We start from the raw sequence: 20,331 nt of genomic DNA, 5'->3' as shown, positions 1-20,331 counted from the left end.
GTCATTTTTTTCTACGTTAAAATATTTCTCCTTTCTCAGATCGATAGAGAACCTTAAGTAAGCCATTCGTAGGTATTTTTCCCAAAAGTGTTAACACTGATTCTGTGGTGCTATTCAACATTTTTTGGGTTGTTTGAATGTCCGACCAGCCTGACGTATCTATATTCGCTCAACCATGGGCGAGACCATCTGTTTGACTGACCAATGGTAGATTGTGGAAGTATTGTGTTGAAGAAATGACAAATTTCACCTTTAAGGAAATTATAAATAAAGAAGAGTGTGTGGAACTCATGAAAAGCAGTTTTATTAACACTTTAGTGCATTTTGGAGATGGGAATGCTTTGTAGTGAACTAATATTTGACTGTCATGTGCTTTTGGAGCTCTGACTGCAGTACTGAACAGCTAATGATGTTTTTATAATTCTGGTGTGACACATTTTGTTTGGTGTTGCTTCCTCATTGCACTCATCCTTTTCTCCTCCCCTCGCCGCCGGTGCCACAGCGTGAACTCAGCGTCAGGTAGAGTAGAACTGCTCATCACCCTCTCACTTCCTGTCAGTGCCTCCACAACCCTCCCAGGCCGAAATTTCCCCCCTTCTGGGGTCATTTCTGACAATTTGATTCAGAAATAATGAGTCCTTTTATCAGTCCATAGGGACAACATCTTCCAGCATCTCACTATACGCTTTACAGCATGTTGATGTCTGCCTTGTACTGAGCACTGCTGCGCTTCCTGTATTAACCAAAAGATGGCAACATACGTTTACGTTGACCGTATCATTGGGCACTAGTGATTTTTATTTTATTTTATAATTTAGTAAATAAATCAGTGAATATCACATTAGCATATCTAGGATCATATTTCACCCCATAAATAAAACAAATTTAATGAATAAATACAAATATATATTTTGCATAATGAAAATGAGGCCTGTTTGTCAGTGTTTGCATTGTGAAATTAGTTTTTTATTCTCATGACTATAACGTGTTCAGTAATTATCAGTAATGATAGTTAATTGATTCTCAATTCCAAACATGTAATATAGTAATTCAGGTGCATAGGATGCAGTTAATTCAAATCTTTTTTTTTTTTTTTTTTAGCAGTTTTGCTGTATTGTCAATGTTTCAATCAAATACTTTTAGGCCTTTTATTTATTGTAATACAGTGTGTGTGTGTGTGTGTGTGTGTGTGTGTGTGTGTGTTTGTGTGTGTGTGTTTTTTAATTGCCATTCATTTGATACTTCACTCAAAAATGAAAATTCTCTCATCATTTACTCACTCTCACGCCATCCCAGATGTGTATGACTTTCTTCTGCAGAACACAAATGAAGATTGAAGGGAGAAGAATTTCTAGTAAAAAAGGACTGTGACAGGGCAGAGGGTGGGGCCGGGTTGTGATTATACACACCCGTTCCCTTATGCTAATTAAGCGTAGTTTAGTTCTTGCCACTACCATCCAGCCCAACAGAGCAGCCATCTACTGGGGGACAGAGGAGCCCGGCCGCCTGGAAGTGGAGGAACAGCTGCCGACCGCCAGTGAAGAAGGGGCTCCTAACAGACCGCCTGGAGCAGTCAGGGCCGCTGCCAGGGGCGGAGGAGTCCCCTACCAGCCGCTGAAATGCACCGAGGTCTGAGTGGCGGGGGAGACCCCGTCTGTTCCCCGAAAACACGACAGGGCGTTCCGTCCACCAGGGGCTGGAGGACTGCCTCTGATCCGCCCAGGGATGCGTGGCTGCCGTCCGTTAGAGGGTGGAGGAGTGGCCGAGAACCAAGCTATGGCGTATCGGAGAACTGGTGCTTAAGTGTTTTTTTTTTTTTCATCTCTTTCTCTCTCACTGCCCTCCGCGTTGGCCTTTTCCCTCTCTTTTCAATTTTACTGTTTTTTTTAGAGGATACTACACTGTTATAGGAAGTACCCCCCCATATTTTAATTATTTTTGTTTCCCTCCCCCTGTCCCCTCCCAGATTCATGAAGGCGGGGATGACCTGCCGGCAGATGCGGCACACCCTCCCCCAAGGAAAGGGGGGGGGGGGTTGTACGTCGTGCCGGGGGCTCCCCAGCCTAAGAGAACGAGGGAGGAATGTGACAGGGCGAAGGGTGGGGCCGGGTCGTGATTATACACACCCGGTTCTTTATCAGGCTAATTAAGCCTCCGAGAGGGATAAAGGCCAACTGCTGATGGCGGTACGACAGATAGAGAATGTTTACGGGCAGCTGACAGTCATGCGTGTTTGTGTCTTTTGGTTTACTTCTTCATTAAATGTATTTATATTGTCAAGCCGGTTCTCGCCTCCTCCTGTCCATGAATCCCTTTACAAGGACTTAACCCACAAATATCATATCACTTCTGAAGACATGGAGTAAACCAGTCTTATGGATTACTTTTATGATGCCTTCATGTTTGGAACTTCAACATTTTGTCACCCATCCACTTGCACTGAATGGAAATACAGAGCTGAATTATTCTCCTAAAAATCTTAATTTGTGTTCAGCAGATGAAAGAAAGTCATAGACATCTGGGATGGCATGAGGGAGGGTCATGATAGAATTTTCATTTTTGGGTGAACTATCCCTTTAATGCAGTAAACCATGGTTTTACTACAGTAATATGCTGTTAATGTAGCAGCCATTTTGTATTGTGTGGTTACTATGAAATACCGTGGTGATACTGTAGTGAAACCATGTATATTTTTTGTAGAGGAAGGTTAGGGTTAGGTTGATCTTTTTTTGGTAAATAAATACAATAAGCAGCGATGCTCCTTTAGTGCATGTTCAACGTGATCTCATGAGAATTCAAATGTATTCTTGCGTAACATTTTGTTCTAGCTAACGTACATTCAATGTACAATATTGACATATTGACAGCATCTAAACGTCATCCTTTAACATATTAACAGCTCTAGAAACATACAAATGTTTCTGTGTCCTGTTTGTATAGATTCATATTGAATGATTCATAGAATTAATCAGTTAATTACATTTAATTTATAATCAGTGAGATTAGATAAATGCCATCACATTTATTTAAGGCAGTTGACATTATAATATGACATTTTAATGGTTTCATTCAGTTCTGTGTGAGTTCTGCTGCCCTACACAACGTTTTAAAGGATTATATCACTTTAACCAAGACTAAAATTTTAGTTTTCAGAATACAACAAAAAACAAAATAAACCTCAAAAAGCACCATAAAACAATAATAAAAATGAATCCATAAATGTGTTTTGCTATAAACCAAATCTTAACAGACCCAAATTGAAGCCTTTTAATCAACGATCTCCGTCTCATGCTGTAACCATCAACATGAGTTGGTTTTGTTTTCTAAATTCAAAAATTGCCATCTCAAGCATTACGACCAGCAGTTTTACGGCAGTGTTGTCGAATGCTCATTGGCGACACGCCGTTATATACTCTATTATAAGAATTATACAAATGTACATGTACTGTATAATATTCAAAGCTACAATGTTTGAAAGAAACCAGCACTGATTAATCCAGTAGTGACCTGCAGTATCATTGTGTTTTGATATGAGTTAATAAAGGAAGATTCAAGCAATGTGCTTCAGTCAGGAGGGAGGCAGATGACATATGTGTTTCCATACCTCAGTGTTTTACAACTGACGCTACCCCTGCATTCTGTGTCTAAAAATACTCTTCTGCCTTCCTCCTTGACCTCGCTTTCTCGTACTTCTGCTTTTTCTTTATTTCTTAACTCTCTCCCTCTCTTTCGCTCTCATGGTTGTCTCTGAAGTTATGGTTAAACACACAGATTTGCATGCAGTCAAATTTCCTTTGTCTACTATAAAGAGTTTCATTTTTCCGTTGGGCTAGAGACAGTAGCACATGAGCAAGAGAGTGTAAGAGAAAGAGGGAGAGGAAGAGAGAGAGCGAGAGAGCGAAAGAGAGAAAGAAACATGAGGAAGTACTGCCCCCGACACAGGATGTAGACAGACCTTTGTGTCACTGTTTGAGAGGATGGCAGCTACAGCAGGACTGACACCCAACTAACGTGTTTGACACAAAATAAATCAGAATTATAATTATTATTTTTTTCAGTTTTTGCATGTGTTTTTCAGACCTTGCATTTAAGGCTTAAAGTATGAAAATGCTGTCATAATTTACCAGGGGTGGAAAAATTACTGAAAAATAATACTTAAGTAAAAGTACTGTTACTTCATAAAAAAAATTTTGAGTAGAGTTAAAGTACCTGTCCTGTAAACTACTCAAGAGTAAAAGAGTAGCTCATTTAAAAGTACTCATGAGTAGTGAATATTGAGTACTGAGTTCAGAAATCTATTCCCCTTTATAATAAAAACTGTGTGCTACAATTTAAAAATGTAAGTATGTACAGGTAGTTATTCATGTAATTAAGTAATGTTACACACACTGTAATTTACATTCCCTTTTATAGCTGTTTGCCAGAAATAATAAATAATATAGGTATTTTATAGGTGTTTGGAACTGACAGCTTTTAAAATACATCACTTATCTATGATACTGTGAACACTACATTAATCTGATGGAAAAAAATTATTTATTTTTTGGATATTTTATATATCATAATGTATGAAAAAAATGTCATTAAAATGTTTGTGCATTGTCTAAATTTTCCTTAATGCTGACTGAGAGTTATTGTTGCGCATAAAACATGTTCAAAACAATGCAAGGAATGCAAAAAAAAAAACACAAAAAAAGCAGGTTCACTTGGTGCGTCATGTCCCGCACAATAGAGGCGGTAGAGCATTTGTTTGGTACAGGGGCCACATCAGGCTTTAAGAGAATAATTCACAATATAAAAATGTATATTCTCTCATCAATTATTCACCCTTATGCCATCCCGGATGTATATGACTTTCTTTCTTTTGCAGAACAAAAATTAAGATTGTTAGAAGAATATCTCCGCTCTTTTGGTCCATACAATGCAAGTGAATGGGTGCCAAAAATTTGAAGCTCCAAAAAACACATAAAGGCAGCATAAAAGTAGCCTAATCCATGTTAATCCATTGGTTAAATCCATGTCTCCAGAAGACATATGATAGGTTGGGTAAGAAACAGATCAATATTTAAGTCAATTTTTACTATAAATTCTCCTCCCTGCTCAGTCAAACTCCACTTTAATTTTCACTTCTTGTGTATTTGATGATTCACATTCTTCGTGCATATCACCATCTACTGGGCTTTGAGAAGAATTTCTAGCAAAAATGTACTTAAATATTGATCTGTTTCTCACCCACACCAATCATATCACTTCTGAAGTCATTGATTAAACCACTGGAGTCATATGGATTACTTTTATGCTGCCTTCATGTGCTTTTTGGAGTGTCCACATTTTGGCATCCATTCACTTGTATTGTATGGACCTACAGAGCTGAAATATTCTTCTGAAAATCTTCATTTGTGTTCTGAAGAAAGAGTCATAGACATCTGGGATGGCATGAGGGTGAGTAAATGATGAGAGAATTAACATTTTTGTGTGAATTATTTATTTAAGTTGCACATGGGGAGACACATTGTCCTCCTTATGTGATACAATGTTCAACATTGATTTAGTTCTTGTATCTTTTAAGTCCAGCAATAGTTGTGTTCTCGTTTTAACGCATGATGCACGATTGTCTGATGTTTGTGGCTGGTGGAATGTTTTGCCTGAAACATTGCTCCACAAATGTTGATAATTTTCTATCAGACATTAGAAAAAACATGATAAAGGCTGAGCATAATTATAAATTATTTTATCATCTCTACTTTCCCGATAATTTATTATACAAATTAACACTATATCAGGGGTCTGTATTATTATAAAAATCTAACAATATTATAAAAAAAAATTGTTATTAAAAAAAGTCACTGTTTTGTTCTGTTACATTAATAATTTTAAAGCTTCTCAAGTTATTCAGCCAAAAGTAGCGAGTGGTTATCTTGTTTCCTTGTTATTGTTGTTTGATTAATAGCCTTTATATGACACAGCCTACTATACAGCTCTCAATTTGGTTACATATACACTTCAAGTCCAACATTTTGATGCAAATACACTTAATTTTTTTTTTTTTTTCTTTTCACCGTTTGTTCACTTTAGACCAAACCGACTACAATTTACATTAATGCCTCATCAAGACGGGCACTGGCAGAATTATAAAGGGTATTTGATAGTTTAGGTGCGAATCCGCAATAGCTCACAAACATTAGCCACCTGTCAATCAAACCGCATGCAGCTACGGACTTCAGGAAATAAAAAGTCGATATTTTATATTTTATCTAGATCATCCAACCCTTTGTTGTCTTGCTATCATGATCGAACACCCCTGTTCTGGATGTAGAAGTTAGACTTTGATAACATCATCTTAATCTCTCACATCAAACCCAATAATCTCAGTGATAGATTGCTCATTTACAGGCTACATTATAGACACACAGAATCTAGTAAGCAGAAATATGAAATTTACCTCAATATGTTTCTTCAAATTAGAGGCAGGATTAATGCTGATATCTGGCTTGAGCAAGTTAAACTCACAAGCAATTGGCCTTTTTCACTGTGAAAAGCCCTTTTAGGTGCAGCTGTTTGTATGTTCAGATGTTGAAATGTGTTTGAGGCATCCTCCACATCCATTACAGCTGCCGTTCAAGTTTTTACTTTATTGTATTGACCTGTTTCATGTGGCATCACTGTATGACTGTGCTTCATGTTTGTGACCATCATTCCATATTCCTTCAATGTGCTGATTTGTGGAATGCAACAAAAGCCTTCTTCAGGAGTTAAAATCAGCTCTTACATTCATACTGACTGGATCATCACAGACGTTTTGTAATATTGTGACCAAATCATACCTGAAAACACCACAAAACTTGTACAGTCGTGGCCAAAAGTATTGGCAGTGACATACATTTTGTGTTTTGCAAATGTTTCTGCTTCAGTTGTTGTGGTGTTGATTCACATTGTTTCTAAATTATTGTGCAGAGTGATCAGATGCATTTTAAATAATTGCAAAATGCTTCATTGGCCAAAAAAGTTCACTTTGGGTCAAAATAACCTTTACATTTGATATGTAAATTGTGTTGTGTAAATATGTTGTTTATTATTGGTATATGTCTCGTCACTGTCATGACTGCTATGGTGCTCGGAACTGCACACAAGAATTTCACCTACTGTTGCACTTGTGTACATGGTAGTGTGACAATAAAGTGATTTGATTTGATTTGACATGCAAGGAAATTGCTGCAAAGAATATTGCACTTGAAAGAACCATTTACCGGATCATCAAGAACTTCAAGGAGAGAGGTTCAACTGCAGTGAAGGCTTCAGGATGTCCCAGATTGTCCAGCAAGCACCAGGACCATCTCCTCCTGAGGAGTCAGCAATGGAATCGTGTCACCACCAGTGCAGAGCTTGCTCAATATTGGCAGCAGGTTGGTGTGAGTGAATCTGCACGCACAGTGAGGCGAAGACATTTGGACAATGGCCTGGTGTCAAGAAGGGCAGCAAAGAAGCCACTTCTCTCCAAGAAAAACATCAAGGACAGACTGAATTCTGCAGGAAGTACAAAGATTGGACAGCAGAGGACTTGTGCAAAGATATTTTCTCTGATGAAGCCCCCTTCCGACTGTTTGGGACATCTGGAAAATCAATAGTCTGTAGAAGAAAAGGTGAACGGTACCATGATGTCCTGTGTCGTGCCAACAGTGAGGCATCCTGAGGCCATCCATGTGTGGGGTTGCTTTTCATCCAAGGGACTGGGCTCTCTCACAATTCTGCCCAAAAACACTGCCATAAATAAAGAATGGTATCAAAACATCCTGCAAGAGCAACTTCTCCCAATGATCCAGGAGCAATTTGGTGACAATCCGTGCTTTTTCCAGCATGATGGAGCACAATGTCACAAGGCAATGAAGTTGCTCTGAGATCATTACATTTTAAATTTTGGATCTGTGGCCAGGCAACACTCCGAATCTGAATCCCTTAGAGAACCTGTGGTCAATCCTCAAGGCGAGTGGACAAGCAGAAGCCCACAAATTGTGATCAAATCCAAGCACTAATAAGTGGAGAATGGATCGCCATCAATCAGGATTTGGCCCAGAAGCTGATATCCAGCATGCCAGAGCGAATTGCAGAGGTTCTGAAGAACAAGGGTCAACACTGTAAATATTGACTCTTTGCATAAATTGAATGTTTTTGCCAATAAAAGCCTTTAAAACTCATAAAATGCTTATCATTGTTTTCCAGTATACCATAGAAACATGTGAAAAAATTATGTACAAATACTGAAGCAGCAAACTTTGTAAAACACGAAATTGATGTCACTGCCAATACTTTTGACCACAGCTGTAACTTCTGAATAAGAGATTTTTACAGTGATGTCGTACAGAGATGAATCTGGGATAAAATATACTTAAATGGCCACGAAATTACAATTTGGCAATATTTGTGCTGTCTTAAGACCGGTATGAACTTTTCCTGGATCTTGGCATGGGTCAAAAGCCATTTTTGATGTTTTTCTTGATATCATTTTTTGGGTGTTTTTTTCATTCACGTCATTGTTTCCACATGGACGCAAATATGGCGGCTGCGAGGAAAAAGTGACATCACTGAAACTGGACAATAGAAAAGAGCTGCCTGATTATTCTGCTAAACTTTTCCTTTATTGTTCCAAAGAAGAAAGTAAAACAGGGTTTGCAACAACATGAGAGTGAGCAAATTATGACAGAATAGTTTTTTGTCAACTAGCAGTTTAATTTTAAAATCCGACTGAATGGCATCAGCATTGGATGAGATGCACACACTGTTTGTGTTGATGTGTGTTGAAGCATCCTTTGTAGCTGTCACCCTCTTATTCCACTTTTAGAGTCATGTGACCACCTCATCATCTTTTACATGACGATGTGTGACATCTTTTCTTTTCCCTTTCTTCTTGTTGTCATTTGTGTTTTTGTTTGTCTGTATGTTCACTTCCCCCACAGAGAAAACTCCGCTGGGATATGTGAGCAGATTTGCCTATGATTTGGTTTAGTTTGCAGTTGTTTGCTCTTTTATTATAAACCAAAAGTTTAACAAAAGGGATCTTGTTGTGGCTTCCAAAGACTGCATATTGTCATGTATGACTGTATATTGTCACATACTGTATGTTTAAAATGATGTAAACTCACATGAGATGAAGACTATCAGTCTTACAGAAAAGGCTGTTTTATTCTACATATGGTGCTAGGCACATATTTATGAGTGCAATAATGTTGAGATAATATGACCTTTTGAATATTACTCACTTCATCTCAATAATCCTGGAGGCTTTCCTTTTTACAAAGACAACGGTTACCAAAAACTTCTGTTTTTGTGTAATGTTGCAAATATGCTGCTAGGTGTCGAAACATAAATGCAAATTTTACAGATTGCACCATTTAAAAATTAAACATTTTTAACAACAAATGAAATACATTAACTTTCAGCATGAGTTTACACTGAAGGCAGTGTGTGACAGCATGTAGTCTTTGACTTGAGTGTTTGTGAAATTGTTTAATTGAGTACTCAGACTGACCTATCCAGAGCTCACAGAGCTTTCTAATGGATGAGAAGTATTGGCTTTTTTTTTTTTTTACCTGGAGTGACTTTTTAATTATCACATATAACAACATTCAGTAGCTCAAAAAGTAATTGAACACTCAAGCCAAAATATGTAAATGTCATTGCATAGAAATGTGTAATATATATAAATAAATACAATATCACACCAAGTGGCATTTATTTTAAAGACAGTCAGCACTTGTTTGCTATTTTAGCAAAACTTTTCATGAAGAGAAACTTGTTTGGTGTTAAATCATAAAGTAATTTATACATTGTTCTAAGGGCAAATGTTAGTTGAACATAGGCATTGTTAAGGTGATGATTTTTTTGCAGATGCCACTTGGTTTGGTTGTTTTGTTATTTATTGCAATGACATTAATGCGTTAAGTGTGGTATCCCAAGTATCCAAATACTTTTTGGTGCCACTGTACAGCTGTCTTATCTTTCAGCTGAACACAAGCTGTTATATGGGTCTGCCTTTTTATTCAGAGATCATCCCTTGGTTCTCTTTTATATAAATAATCCTTTCATGTCTATCAATCTTCTTTTCCTGCTTTGCTCTAACATTCCATTAGCTTTTTAGTGATCAGTGTTTGTATGACACAAGGTAGTCCTGTGTGTAAGCATGTGTCTTCCCGCTTAAACGTCTATATGCCTTTGAATGCATGTGTGCCATTTTGTGTATGCCGGTATGCTGACAATATCCTGTCTGTCTGTGTCTCCTCTGTGGTGGTGATGAAAATAGGGCAGCACTAGCATCTGCCCATCAGGCTCAGCCCCTCCCACAGACCCTCAGTGTTCTTGAGAGCACGCCGCAGGTCCGCGGCATGCACACCATCATCAGGTTGGTTACAAACACGCGTCTATGCCGCAACTATTTGCTTTCCACATGCCAGAATTTGTGTAAAACATTTTTTATTTTTATTTGATATCGACCAATACCAATATTGAGATATATCATATACAGTATGTTGTCTGTTAGTTTTGAGGTCATCTACCTGTATATGCTAGTGTGCTTCTAAAATAAAAATAAACTTAGTTTTGGGAAAATGGTCCCAAAATCTTGTCCACAGGGGTGTATAAAAATTGTTGTCCAAATGCTCTTTAGAATGAGAAGGTCCACCACCTGCCACCGACAAGCAATAGTCAGTAGAAAAACATGTTTAATCTGTGTGTCTTAGCGCTATTGGTTGTGAAGGAAGTGGCTGGAATGTATTCATTTTGAAAGTGTCTTCATTGCTTTATCAGTGGTACAAACTGCCAAGTGTGGGTTTGCTGGGCTTTGATGTAGAGCACAACTTTTTCCACCATCTTGATTCCGGAAGTATTTTTCCATTCATTTTTACCATAGGGAATTTGTTAAATCCTTCATAAGAGTTTTAAGCCTTAAACCAGACCAAACAGCTCAGAGGTGAATCGCAACGTATACCATTTTTATTTGAAGCAATGATTTATTTTTAAATTGGCCAAAAAGACAAAGGTACAAGACTGTACTTAAAGGGATAGTTCCCCCAAAAATGTTAATTCTCTCATTATTTATGTGTATGACTTACTTTCTTCACAAAAACACATCTGAAGAAAAATATCTTGGCTCAGTAGGTCCTTAAAATGCAAGTGAATGGTAATTCCTCTTTTGAATCTCCAAAAAAATCACAGACAGTCAACATAAATGTCGCTGATATGACTCAGCTGTTAAATTAATGTCTTCTAATGCTATATAGTCGCTTTTGGTGTGAAAAAGATAAATATTTAAGTCCTTTTTTTAACTCCAAGTCATGCTTCTGGTCAGCAGCAGTACACGTCTGTTTTCTGTATTTATCTGTTTCCTCACAATGGTGAGTTTGTGTGCTTATCCTGGATGTCTCGACTTAGTGGAGAACGCAAGATTATGTCGGTATCATGGCAACGTGAAAAGTCACTCGAGAGACCGCTTGAAATCAGCCCTCTCCTGAATCTCACTGGAAGTGTTTGATTATAGTTAAAAAGAATCAGAATGAGCTTTATTGCCAAGTGTTCTCACATGCACAAGGATTTTTTTTTACAGTTATATAATATAAATATAAAACAAGGTATATGCTAGTGTGCTTCTAAAATAAAAATTAACTTTTAGTAAAAATAAATGGTCTCGAAATGTACTTAAATGTTGATCTTTTTTGCACCAAAAGTGATCATATAGTTTTAGAAGACATTAATATAACTGCTGGAGTTGTATTGATGACATTTATGTTGACTCTCTGTGATTTTTGGAGCTTCAAATGAGAAATCACCATTCACTTGCATTTTAAGGACCTACTGAGCTGAGATATTTTTCTGTTTTTCTTCAAATTTGTTCTGGTGAAGAAAGAAAGTCATACACACCTGAGATATCATTAGAGTGAGTAAATAATAAGAAAATAAGAGAATTTTCATTTTTGGGTGAACTATATCTTTCTATAACTATTTCTTTCATGAGGCATGAATTACAATCCCATCAAAAACTTTGCGAAAGACGTATTGAAATCAAAATCAATGAAAAAAATTTAAACTACTGATTTAAAGATGTTGATTATAAGCATAGAATAAATATTTAAAATGTATTGCAAAAAATTCAGATATGTACACACACATCAGTAGTATTTTGAGTTGTGAAGTTAAATTTTTTTGTCCTTTTAATTCTTGCTATAGCTCGTGCTTCTTAATTTATGGTGTGTGTTCACTTAAACAGATCTTCTAAAAGTGTAGTTATTCACCATAAATTCAGCAATTAAACCCAATTTTCAAAAAATAAAGTTGAAATAATGCAGACTGGTGGCTTCAACAGGAGAATATACTGTACCATTGATTTACTACAACGAAGCTCACATTAGTCTATTTTTTGAAGGTTTAGAAGTTATCATTAAATATTCTTTCCTGTGCAGAAATTGATGGGACTTTTACATCTGGAACGAGACTGTTGTGCCCTATTGGCTATTCAAAAAAAATGGCAAGCCCTTCAATATGTCTGGGTCCAACTTCCTTTTTCAATAGGAAATATGTCACCATATGAAACACAATTGTGTTCGTCAAACAATTTTCATGGGGTCTTGAAGGGCTGCTAGTAATCTGTAAAATCAATGTTAAAAACCAAGCAAGTGAAGGTCTGGCATATAATAATAAATTACCAGCATTTCAGTATATTTTGAAACATTAAACGGAAAGTATCTGAAGTTCACGTGGCCATTTTAACACAGATTAATACGCCACTTCTCCTTTGAGAGGTCAAAGCTCTGAAAAAGAGGGGTGTTTAAGTGTGGGTTATAATTAACCCTCATGTGAATGTGTTGCAGGGATAAAGAGACCAGTCGAGATGAGTTCATCTTCTACTCCAAGAGGTTAATGCGGCTGCTCATCGAGCGAGCGCTCTCCTTCCTTCCGTCTCAGGTGAGAAAGAGGATGAATAGAAAGCGAGAGACCAGAGAGGATTGATGGGAAATCTTTAGATCCAGCCCAGTAATGGCACACAGGGCAGATTTGAGCGTGTGGGTATGGAGGCCTCGCCTTCAGCATGGAAACTTGGCTCACTTGTCCACCGCAGTGGAAATTCAGACTAACAAAGGCAACATAAGAGAAATCTTAAGAACTTACCAATGACCTTTTACACATAAAAAAAGCTTGCCGGAAAAGTGCAGTGAGCAAGTCAGCGTAATGATGCTGCTGCTTCTGACATTTTAGTGTGGGTTTTAATCAGAGACGAAGATCAGTTTAATTAGATTTTATTCGCTTGGGCTTGATTTGAAGTAACAGATTGTCTATTGTTTGCCTCAGGTCCATTTTGTTCAGACCCCACAAGGAGAGGATTATGAGGGCAGAACCTTCCATGGGAAGAGGGTAAGAGAACAGTGTTGCTCTAGATCCATTGAGATGTCTTTATGTAAAATCTCTTGTTGGTTCATTATAATTGTAAGGCTTGTATTAATGTATATTGATTGTTTTCTGTTGTGGATTGGAATGCATGTACCAAACAGAATAAGGAAGCTTAGTATAAAAAGGAGAGCACATAGCCTAAAAATTCTCTTTTGCCCCCTCACCATCACCACCTTCTGTGTTTTGAGCAGATTACGGGTGTGTCAATTCTCAGGGCGGGAGAGACCATGGAGCCCGCGCTCAGGGCCGTGTGCAAAGACGTCCGCATTGGCAAAATTCTCATCCAGACCAATCAGGACACGGGAGAGCCTGAGGTACTGCCCCTTTCTACCGTTACAACCTCCTAAATTAGACAAATCAGAAAGTGAGTTGGATATTTAAATGTAATCAAGGTTTGCAAAAAGGAGCTCAAAATAGTTTGAGCCCTCAATGTATGAAGCAGTTCAGAGATATTTACATGATGCAGTATTTTGTGCAGACTCTTTATTTTGACCCCTTATGGTGTATTTCTATTAGATTTTGAAGAATTTAATGCTTTATTTTTTTTTTTTAAATTTAATGTAGTGTAAAATATGTACCAGCCATACTCTTGATATACTTTGGTTAGGACATGGCGTAAATATTTAGGTGAAAATTTCACAGAGGCAATGCGTTGCAACACAATAAAACGGTATCTTTTCCAAGTTAATCAGAGTTTTTGTTCTAACCAGCTGTGACAGTGACACGCAACAAGCGATGGGGCATTCTATTTATTGCTTGGTTTCTATTTCTATCTCATTGCACTGGGTGGCCCCGTCCGCCAATTATCTCTCATGGGTCTTAAATCCTTCTCTTTACAGTATATTTATAGTGTATTATAACTTGATTTCGGCTGAGGGTATCACAGCTACTGACTGTTGTGCTTGAGGTCTCTCTCTTAAATCGGAGGTCGGCCACACACAGATTTAAAATGGAAGAGAGGTGACAGACATAGCGGCTCCCTCTGACTCCCTGCTATTACCTTTCATGTGGAAATCGGCAAAATAACATCAGGAGATTGCTGTGAACATAAACAATGGTAATAGACTGAATTAGGATGTTATTCATAGAGTAAACTTCACCATGTGTGTGCTGGGCCACATTAACGCACAGGATTATCTGGGGCCCTGGCTGCAAGGGGGCCCCCAACTTTTGTTATTTGCTGCATCCATCACGCTATTTTCCCCCGTCAACATTCGTGGAAGCAAGCGTATGTAAAACGCGTGTAGCGAGAGTCGCAAATGTAAACATTGAGATAGCAGTCCGTGCAGCTCATGGTCACAGAGTAAAAATGTCCAGCTTCACCCCCCCTCCCATGTCCTCTAACGTCCTTGGTTGGACAATTTCTTCATTTGACATGAGCTCTATAATTTAGGTTTCATATTTCAGTATTGGCATCGATAAATAGCATGCAGTTGACAATGTATGGTCAATGCTAATGCTGTTAAACCCATAAACACACACATCGCAGGTTGGTGCTCACAATAAAAAATTGAAAAAGCGAGCTCACTGTTGTAGCTTGCAAATTATTATTAGTTTACAGTGTTTCCAGGGCTCCAGACAGCTACTAAAATGGTCGCAAATGCAGCAAAAATAAATGATTGCCACAATAATTTAATATCTAGTGGCAACAGTCGGGTTGTGTGTGTTCATATGCGGGTTCTGTCATATATCATCTTGTGTGTTATTGAATACATCTATAGAGCGTGCAGTGGAGGTGTGTTTGCTGCTGATTTTCACCCGTTCTCTTTCTGAAGAGCTAGCTACACCGCACGCAACAACAAACCCAGTGCAAGAGAATCGTGAACAAATGACTCTTTTGAACCAGTTTTCTTTCATGAATCACCTGAAAAGAACTGAGGGTTTGAACTCAGGAGCTCAGGTTAGCAGTTTGAATCAGATTCACTTTCTCAGCGAATCATCCATCAGTGTGTTCACAACTGGGAGCGCAGACATTTCAAAATAAGAGTCCAGTGTGCATTTCAGGCTTCTTTATCATTAAAAGACCTGTATTGTGTACCACTTTTTTTTCTTCTGGTAATTATTGTTTGGGATTGGAGTAGCACAATAAACTGTATCAGGGATTTCATTCAATTTGCACTTTTGTAGTCTCTGTGTCTGGGCCATTAATATATAGATAGATAGACAGACAGACAGACAGACAGACAGACAGACAGACAGACAGACAGACAGATAGATAGATAGATAGATAGATAGATAGATCTCAAGCTTTTGATACTTGAGAGACTTGTACACAACTATAACTCAAGGTGCAATCATTCATTGATGCTCAAGACAACACTACTATACTTCCTGTACATATCTGTATTGTAGATTCTAAAGAGCAGTATTAAATAAAAAAAATATTTTTTCTTCTATTTGTATAAATCATGAAAGTGGTGTGAACACTGAGACATAAGGGAATGCAAACTTATCTTCTCAACTATACTGTTTATTAATCTTCCGATTATGGGTTATCAGCTTTCTATCTTGTTTCTGAACAGCAGTTTAAATCAAGCAATTCTGTTATTTGGCAACTAAAAACAGTCATTTAGCTCCTTAATGTTTCAGTTTAGAAGCCAATGGCTCCCAAGTCATTTTTTTAGTCTGGAGCCCTGATTTCGGTCAGAGAACAGAACCAGAGGAGGTTAATTGTATCTTTTATTTATTTGATTGATTTTTTTAAACATATTATGAAAACTGCACATGATGTTAAGCTTCATTATTTCTTTGTGTAAATGTTTGTCTTTGTGTGCATTTCCAGCTGCATTATTTGCGTCTGCCCAAAGACATCAGTGAGGATCATGTGATTCTGATGGACTGCACTGTTTCCACTGGAGCAGCAGCCATGATGGCCATCAGAGTTTTACTGGTACGGATGTGTTGAATCTTTTTATCACACAAACATGCATGCACAATTTAGACACCCCTGTTTGCCTAATGGAATTCATAGTGTGCAGTGGCACAGGCACACACGCCTACTCAAGCGCCACATGTAGAGCAGCCAGGTTTTTTTTGTCTAAGTGTAGGTGTACATTATCTGTGAAATCTCACTATCTGACAGTGGCCCTACAACATGACATTACTTTTTCACATTCTCACATATTCCACAGTTGATCTGAAACTGAACTGTATTCATGGTATTTTTTTGGCTGTTGTTTATTAATGTTTCTTCAACTATAGCCACTTTAGGCCATGTGGATACTCCCTTAAAACACACTTTTCACTATTAAATTAAATAATTAAAAAAAATATATAATTTGACAAAATTACAGCTTTGACATTTAGCAGTTTTCTTTATTGCCTTCACATCCCAATCCTCATATTTCATCTCAAAAGACAGTCGTAATAAGCATTTCAAAAGTGTCCAGTTAAGTATTGTAAAAGTTTCACAATAACTGTATTTATCTTGGTCTAATGATCATGATGTGATCACCACTAATGTTATTTTAAGATCAAAAGTATCAGCTGTTTCACTGACCAGAAATAGTGTTAAAGGAATTTGCGTTTAAGCGAGAAGATCAATAGCTCTGTCTACTATATGTGGCTGTAGACATATTCTATTTCATCTATATAGACACATTTTAAGACGTGTGTTTGTGTGTGTAGGATCATGACGTTCAGGAGGGTAAGATCCTGCTGGTGTCTCTACTCATGGCCGAGATGGGTGTGCATTCAGTGGCCTACGCTTTCCCTCAGGTCAAAATCATCACCACCGCTGTCGACAAGAAGGTCAACGACCTCTTTCACATCATCCCTGGCATAGGTGAAGCCCAGTTTAACTTTGTTTGCATAAATATGACTAATTTCCTAAACACAAAATATGTTACACACTTTATAGTACTTCCATAAGGTATACATCCCCAAATCAAAAGAAAAAAAAAAATCAAACAATGAAAGTGATTTATTTTTTTATTTTTTTATGCTCATGTGTTCGTATCATGAGGCAAGAAAGAATCACTTTTTCACTAATAAATGGGAATTGCAAAATATAATTGCTTGCTTTTCATGTAAATAATCTCTCAGTGCAATTAATGATCCTTAATGGTCCTTAAATGGGCCTAATTGTCTTTATGCAAATTCTAACTGCGTACCCTATTTATTTTGATTTTGGTGCACTGGACAGGTTTTTCATGAGATTCACCCAAATATGTTTTGTTTTTTGTTTTGTTTGTGTTTTGTCAGGAAATTTTGGAGATCGTTATTTTGGCACAGATGCACCTCCAGACTGGAGTGATGATGACATGGATGAGCCCAGCTACTGAGACCTCCTCTGTTCACTCCTGACACCTGCTGCCACTCACCTGGGCTTAAAATAGCACAGCAAAGACTATAAGACCACATCTTATCAGCAAGGACTTTATGGTGCCCTGTCTGATATCTGTACATACACTTTTTAAATATTTTGTATATTTGTTTTATGTGATAATTATGAAGGTTTTATTGTATGTAGATTTATTTGTTTTAAGTGGGTTATTTACTGTTTTATAAAACTTTCTACAATATGTTGTTTGATTGTAAAATACACGCAGTTCATTATTTGCCTTAAGTATTTGCTGCCACTTTTAGAATTTGCATTTTTGCATTTTATCAGCAACACAGTTGAATATTACTGGTTGTCATGGCATACTGTGTATCACATTCTCATTCAATTTTTTTCCTTGGCTGTTTCTTGCAGCAGTCAACCTTTCTGAGAGCAAAATAAGTCTCAGAGCGTTGCCTTGCTACACATAGACTGTGAGTTTCTTTGAAGGACCACTTCATCGGAAAAAATGTGTGGGCGTTGCTTTGTTTTATTCTTTGCTTTCTCTCTAGCTTCACCTGCAGATGGCTGCTGACCAAACCACAGGCTGTTACACAGACAATTACACTTTCATCAAAGAGTCCTCAATCATGTACAGCCACTTGGGTTATTTAGTTTAAAAGCTGTATAATGTTTATTGCATAAAAAATACCATGTGATCATTCAGTGTAAGGATATTACTTTCAGTGGAGGTTATTTACTTGTCATCTAATGTCATAGTAGGACAAGGAGCTTAAAGGTTCGACTTTACGCTGCAGGGCTTGATCAATCTATCAAGCAAGCAAGAGTGAGAAGTGCCGGTGTTTAACGCAGAAGTTATTGCAATGATTTTTAGGTTATTAAAGAAACCACAAACATGTTGTTGTGATATGAATTACCTAAACGGATCTGCTTTGACCCAAAAATGCACATCCTGCATTTGTCCAGTGAGTCTCTATTTACCATATATGGTTTAGATGTGCTGCTTGTTCGCATTCTTGTCAAGAACATACAGGGCGTATAAGAACAAAACTAGCCCACAGGAAACATGAGGGTCTTGTCTGAAATTCTACCAAATGAAGTGTAGCGATAGGTTTTATTGATGTACATTGATATGTTTGTTTAAAAGAAATATTTGATCATAGAGATATGGTGTGACTGTGTGCGTGCGTGCGTGTGCGTGCATGTATTGGTTGATTACCCTACCATATGATTTGTATTTGTAGTTAACCAAAGTATGATCTTTAGGTCTCCAAGGTTGCAAAATACTAAGCGATGTTCTACTTTCCAAGTTCACATCTGCGGTGATAATGTCAAGGCCTAGTGAATGTACCTATCTGATGTTATTCCCGCAACAGGAATAAAAGTCTTCAGCTCCATTATTTGTTTAGCTGTATGGTTTATTGTATGTTTATTACACACACTGTGGAATACTTGATTCTGATTGGTTAATTGTGGCATTCTGTGTTGAAATATTTTTCTATAATGGCCACTAAACTATAATTGACCGTTGTCCCAAGCAACTGATTTGTAGCTGTGTTAATTTCATGTCTCCCATATAACCCTGCAGACTCTTTCATTCTTGCATAATAAAATTGTTTCTGTACAAATCAACAGTTCATGTCTATTTAATCATTGTATTGGTAAAACTTGACACTTCTGTTCGTTCACATTAGTAAAAGCATTAGGTATCATGAACTAACCATGAGCAATGTTTTACAGCATTTGTAATTCTTGGTCAATATTGGTTTTTGTTAGTTCATAATGCATTAACTAACATTTATAAGTACAACTTTTAATGTTAAAAATGTATTGGTATGTTGCAACCAGGATTAATAAAAGTGCTGTATTGTTCATTGTTTATTCATGTTAACTAATATAGTCAAATTCATGAATACAGCCTTATAGTAAAGTGCGACCACTTAATTATTGTAATGAGTTGTGAAAGGTACACTCACTTATTATAGCCAAAAAAATACCCCTGGAGGGTTCATTCATTTGATGTTGGGGTCCTGATTACTGATTACCCCTGGTGTTTATTTGATATTTCTTACTGCACTGGCTTCCTGGGCACTATTTTAAGTAAGAATTATACTAATTTTCTAAAAGGCCAGTTACCCTTTTATTACACGTATTTTATTAAATTAACAAAAATATATATATATATTTTATTACATGAAGTTTAATATAATGGAAATGTGGCTCAAATTAAAGAATTGCTTTAGTACATAAAGAATGTTCTATGCATTTGATTTTATAACGGAGAAAGCGGGATTGAACACACAGGAAGGATGTTGTGGTTGTCCTCTTGATATGGAAACTAACCTAGCTAACTTTGATCAGTTTCCATAATTGACTCCACTTTAATACAGATGATAGTTAACGCAATAGTATGACGTAATTACCCTTCCATATGTTGTTTGCACCAAATGGTCAGCTGACCATTTTTATCTAATAAGTTCAGTCCAATTCTAATTAGTGGGCAGCGCGACATGTTAGTGTTCAGAAAATACTGCTTTGGCACTACGCTAAATTCAATTCAGAATATTTGCCTCTTCTTTGACCCGTTTAATTGAGTTATACAGTTTTTGGTTAATATG

The 20,331-nt window shown here is 37.2% G+C and overlaps 1 protein-coding gene across 4 annotated transcripts in view; it reads left to right on the top strand.

Annotated features, from left to right (window-relative positions):
- LOC127628832 (uridine-cytidine kinase-like 1) overlaps positions 1-19,332 on the top strand; it is a 43,873-nt gene extending 24,541 nt beyond the window's left edge. For 2 of the 4 annotated variants that reach the window (XM_052105750.1, XM_052105752.1), the window contains exons 8-15: positions 8,952-8,971; positions 10,295-10,393; positions 12,855-12,948; positions 13,333-13,395; positions 13,623-13,745; positions 16,214-16,321; positions 17,059-17,215; positions 17,635-19,332. In XM_052105750.1, the coding sequence (XP_051961710.1) occupies positions 8,952-8,971; positions 10,295-10,393; positions 12,855-12,948; positions 13,333-13,395; positions 13,623-13,745; positions 16,214-16,321; positions 17,059-17,215; positions 17,635-17,714 (744 nt within the window). In that variant the 3' untranslated portion in view covers positions 17,715-19,332. Of the gene's footprint in view, positions 1-502; positions 520-8,951; positions 8,972-10,294; positions 10,394-12,854; positions 12,949-13,332; positions 13,396-13,622; positions 13,746-16,213; positions 16,322-17,058; positions 17,216-17,634 lie in introns of all 4 variants that reach the window. The other 2 variants (XM_052105751.1, XM_052105753.1) reach the window with 1 other exon arrangement.
- Positions 19,333-20,331: the final 999 nt, after the last annotated feature.

This window comes from Xyrauchen texanus, chromosome 35 (genome assembly GCF_025860055.1).
Source record: "Xyrauchen texanus isolate HMW12.3.18 chromosome 35, RBS_HiC_50CHRs, whole genome shotgun sequence".
Classification (NCBI taxonomy): Eukaryota; Metazoa; Chordata; class Actinopteri; order Cypriniformes; family Catostomidae; genus Xyrauchen; species Xyrauchen texanus.
The sequence above is the reverse complement of the archived record's forward strand: the minus strand, read 5'-3'. Positions and strand labels throughout refer to the sequence as shown.